General features: G+C 43.7%; 1 protein-coding gene across 1 annotated transcript; it reads right to left on the bottom strand.

Moving 5' to 3' along the window:
* Nucleotides 1–1248: 1248 nt before the first annotated feature.
* On the bottom strand, nt 1249–4118 carry LOC131201270 (transcription cofactor HES-6-like). The gene is made up of 4 exons (XM_058189078.1): nt 3812–4118; nt 3577–3663; nt 3359–3440; nt 1249–2476 (listed from the first exon to the last, which is right to left on the bottom strand). Exons 1-4 carry the CDS (start codon nt 3890–3892, stop codon nt 2031–2033), a joined length of 696 nt encoding a protein of 231 aa, XP_058045061.1. The 5' UTR covers nt 3893–4118; the 3' UTR covers nt 1249–2030.
* Nucleotides 4119–4433: the final 315 nt, after the last annotated feature.

The following is a 4433-nucleotide window of genomic DNA, read 5'->3' as shown; positions in this document are numbered from 1 at the left end:
TTAAATGCAAACCTTAACACTGGAGGCAGACGATGTTTAATGGAATTTAACTGCATTATTGAATGTAGGCTAGTTCCTTTGCTCCAAATACTCATACTGTATCATCAGTACACCATCATCATTTTAGCCATTTTAGCCATAGCCTCCATTCTGTAGGTTTCCAACTAATATGGTCCTGAGCTTCCTTTTGACAGTTGGGCCCACAATGGTTGCTGATGTCATCAATCAATATATGGTGTTATTTCCACTCTTGATACTATTGCTTGATTTACCCAAGAAAATCTTCCATTGTCAACACTCGAAGCAGAAATGCCTTTCCAAGGAAGCTCATTCCTTCTTGGAAAAAGGCAAAAGGGGAGAGAATGGTGAGAAATTAGCACACTCAGAGAAACAACTCTTGGACCAGGCTTTGAATTAAGACCATTCACATTCACAACTGGCCTAAAAGGCAGTTCACAAAGCACACACCTTCCAGTCAGTGTTGTTTCCGCTTTTTATTGTTCCACATAGTTAACAAAAAGAACTATTATGTAGACAGCCCACATCTTACAAGTTTATCCCTCCTTTTTCCTAAATTGGGGCACTTTCATGGGTTAACAACTTCTGCGGTCTGGTGCCTCCAAAACACTGGATCTCAACTGTCTTTGCTGGATGTACTGGCCGAAGATAAAGGAAACAGAATATTAGGTTGAGAAAACTGCCATGGATATCTATGATATGAAGGTTTCCTGGAAAAATAACAGTAAGAGTACTAACACTTTTTTTTTTCAAAGACAAGTTTCAGGAGGAAGGATGCAGTGGAAGCAGTGGAAGATATATTTTTTAAAAAAAGTTGTGGTTGTAAGCTTTCTGAACAATTGTGTGTCATTAACTGATTTCCATTCAACCAGGTTTCATTTGTCCAAACTGTCAGGAGTTGTTAATTTTAAATTGGTTTCTATGCAAATTTACTTAGGTTTAAGCACTACTCAACACAAGTTATCCTTGCTTCTAAATGAGCTTGCTTGGATAGCTTTGAAAATCTGCAGGATATATTTTCAAAAAATGAATCTGGAAGACATAGAACAAATCTGAGGAACTTAGTGTGCTGAAATCAAGATCAGTCCAAGAACAAATGAAACATTCCAGCTTCTCTGGACTTGAACAGGCAAGTTCAGTACAAGAATTAAGTGCTTAATTACCAATGTTTGCACTCAAGGGTACATATTTGTTAATCACTAACATGGAACTGAATATCCACAGCAGAAATCTTGTGCCTTAAAATATAAGCAATCAGTGAACTTTTATTTTAAAAAAGATTAAAATAAAAATTTGACAAGCGATGTACATATCACAGTAAAATTCATATTCATTTTGTGCTAGATGTGCACAAAGCACATTTCTAGAAGGCACCCTGCCACCAATGTTTTAAAAGTTTACCTAATTCAATCCTGGTTTCCAGTTTCCTCTTCCTTCACTGAAGGAGAAATCCTAGAATACTAAACTTATCAAGAAACTAGCTGCACCAATCCCTTTCAGGAATTTTCCTTGGCTTTATTTTTTTTTAAAAAAAATCTATCATTAAAATATATGAAATTCTGCATTCATGCTTTACTTCATACCTTTAACTGGATTAAACCAACAAGTTCTCAAATCCACAAGGGCTTTTTCTTAACCCAAACTACCCGGTATTGAGGCACTTACATCCCCCACAAGAAAAAAGTAAGTTGCAAAAAGAATGCTGTGCATCAACAAAAGAGCTCTTTTGCATACACTTCCAAATCATTTAACCCCCACACCTTAGTAATAATTAAGAAAAAAAGACATACAAATTTCAATTCTCATACTCAGATGAAATGTTAACTTAGCAATTCAATCAGTCAGGATTTGACAGTGAAAGAGTGTCAGCTATACAGTCCTGCATACAATAGTTTTAGGACATAAATGCACTATCTGAAATCCTCACCGTCTATATTCCAATGGCTAGAAGAACACAGTGCTCAAGTATTTCCCCCTATTAGGTAGATCTGCGTTGGTTCTTGTGAAGTTTATTACCATGGTCTCCACAAAGATTTGGAAAGGCTGGAGGAAGGCACATTTTGACTCCTAGACCTGTCCAGTTCATCCAAAGAGATGTGGTTTTGCTCTGCCTCCGTGTCTTCCAAATCTGAGCAAATCTCTTCACTGAAGGAAGGTGAAGGAAGAGGTGAAGTGAGACTGGACAGGCTTAAAGTTCCATGTGAACCTCTAGGCATTTGAGAAGGCCCATCTCCACTTGGCCACTGGCTGATGGAGGGATCTGATAAGACATCCACAATCAGGTCTTGAAAACTGCCTTCGTTCAGGGGCATTGACTCCAAAAGGTGATTCAAGAGCTCTGCTGCAATGGTAGAATCAATCCCAGGACAATTGGAGACAAATGTATGAACTTCATGCATGCATTGAATATATCCAGCTGCAAAGCGTTCACTGGCCTCTCGTTGCATTTTGTCACCATCTGAGATGCAGGTAAACAAGGAAACAAAAACAACCAGTCACAAATAACCTCTTTCTAGTTCTTCCATCAATAATGTATTTGAATCAATTCCCCCATCTGTCTTCTCATGTCAACTAGATGTTTAAACTATTACACTTGCAGTCGTGTCTGTGAAAAATCCTTTTAAACTAACATTATGATCTTGAATGGAAGGGTAGTCAGATTTCAAAATTTATTGAAAAATCCACATTGAGAATGCCTAATTGAACAACATTTTCAGAAGACAAGAGTTAAAGCCTTTCAGTTTCTGTGCATAAAACTCTTTAAAAATATTTTTATTACATTTTTTAAAATTTCACTTTTATGAAGCCGCAGGTTTGCAAGAGATTCAGGTATCCTGCTAATTAAGATTGGGGGGAAAATAACGATCTAACATAAAAGATACAGGCATCAGGTGAGGAAACACTGAATTAAGAGTAAGAAGTGGAATAACACAGGGCAAGGAGGAGGATCTTTGTTTTGTTCTAAAAGAATAGGTTCAAAATACCAATGTCAACTAAGGCCTAATCAAGTTATAAGTAAGGAATAATGTATATTGTCCAGTTGAAGGAAAGAACCTAATCACAGAGCACTTTGAAATATACGATTGTCTTTCCCAGAGAGTAATTACATTAGTCCAATGTCCAATTACCAACTACACGAGAGCAGCAGCCTATATTCTGGGAGGAACGGGTCTTTTAGAACATGTTATCCCTTGCGCCGAAAAGCCAAGCAGGAGCATCTCCTGCGGGACTTCACTCGCCAATCTCCCGGAGGGTCCCTTTTAATGTAGCCAAACCCAAACCCCCGGAGGATCCGGCGCAGGGATGACCGTGATGGTGGTGGGGGGCAGCCGACACTCACCTAGCGATCTGCTCTGCAGAATTCCCTGCACTCGCTTCACCGTCAGCTCCAGCACCTCGGCGTTCTCCATCTTCGTCTGGAACTAGAAGGAAGCAAAACGCACAGCGGAACACAAGATGGTCAGCCCGAGCCTTCCCCTCCCAGCCCCGCCGCCGCCACCCCACGGCTCCCTGCGGAGATGCCCCCCCCGCCTCGAAATCTTCGGCCGGCCAAGTCACCTCGGTTTCCGACAAGATCAGACGCAGCTCTTGGAGGCTTTCGTTGATTCGCGCTCGCCGCTTCTTCTCCACCAGCGGCTTTCTTGCCTGGCCAAGGCGGGAGGAAGCAAAAGGAAAGGGCGTAACTAGCAACCGCTCGCTGCACGCGCGTGTGAATGCATGCGAGCCAGCTTGAGTTTTACCAACACAGACCACCCCCCCCCCATCCCCACCCCTTAGCTCCCAGGCGCCTCACCTTCCTATCCCCTCTGGCCTGGGAGAAATCCTCCTCGTCCCGGTTCGATCGGGTTTTTTTGGAGCGAAAGGAAGGAGCCATGGTGGTACAGCCAGGCAAACGCAGCGAAAGCGAAGGACAACCAGACAGGCCGGCGGGCTAAGTGGGAGGAGAGGAAAGGAGAAGAGGCGGCTCCTATCACAGTAAAGCCGGGCGCTCCCCCCCTCCCCCGCCTCTCCTACTAAAAAAGCCAACAAAAAAAAAGCCTCTCTTCTCCTGAGGCTTATCCGCCGCTCCTCAAGCCCACTCGACACCCCCTCCCGGAGCCGCCATCCCCGCCTTATTTATAGGAGCTGATTTGCATGTCAATAAGCCTATTGGACGCCGTGCGCAGAGAGGAAGCTCAAATGTGGACCCGAACCACCAATAACAAGCGGGTGCTTTGTCTCTTCGGTGGCCGCCGAAGCGGCTTCCCCCGGGCCTCGCAGGAGAAGCGGCGAGGAGGGGGGAGGGAGATTGGACCAATGGACGTGAGGTCCCGGCCTACGTGCGTGCATGGGAGTTGGGGGGGGGGGTTGGCATCGGTTGTTCGGAGCGTTTTGTGTTGTTTTGTTGTTTTTAACCCCTCGCTGCCGTTGGCGTG

The sequence above is a fragment of the Ahaetulla prasina genome, chromosome 6 (genome assembly GCF_028640845.1).
Source record: "Ahaetulla prasina isolate Xishuangbanna chromosome 6, ASM2864084v1, whole genome shotgun sequence".
NCBI classification, from domain to species: domain Eukaryota; kingdom Metazoa; phylum Chordata; class Lepidosauria; order Squamata; family Colubridae; genus Ahaetulla; species Ahaetulla prasina.
Note: the sequence above shows the minus strand (reverse complement) of the source record. Positions and strands in the feature narration are given on the sequence as shown.

What these genes read in the sequence shown, in the direction of transcription:
- LOC131201270 (XM_058189078.1), bottom strand. Translation starts at nt 3,892, where the DNA reads ATGGCTCCTTCCTTTCGCTCCAAAAAAACCCGATCGAACCGGGACGAG. An exon ending in AGGCCAGAGGGGATAGGAAG is followed by an intron (nt 3,664 to 3,811) that starts GTGAGGCGCCTG and finishes CGCCTTGGCCAG; the next exon opens with GCAAGAAAGCCGCTGGTGGA. An exon ending in TGATCTTGTCGGAAACCGAG is followed by an intron (nt 3,441 to 3,576) that starts GTGACTTGGCCG and finishes GCTTCCTTCTAG; the next exon opens with TTCCAGACGAAGATGGAGAA.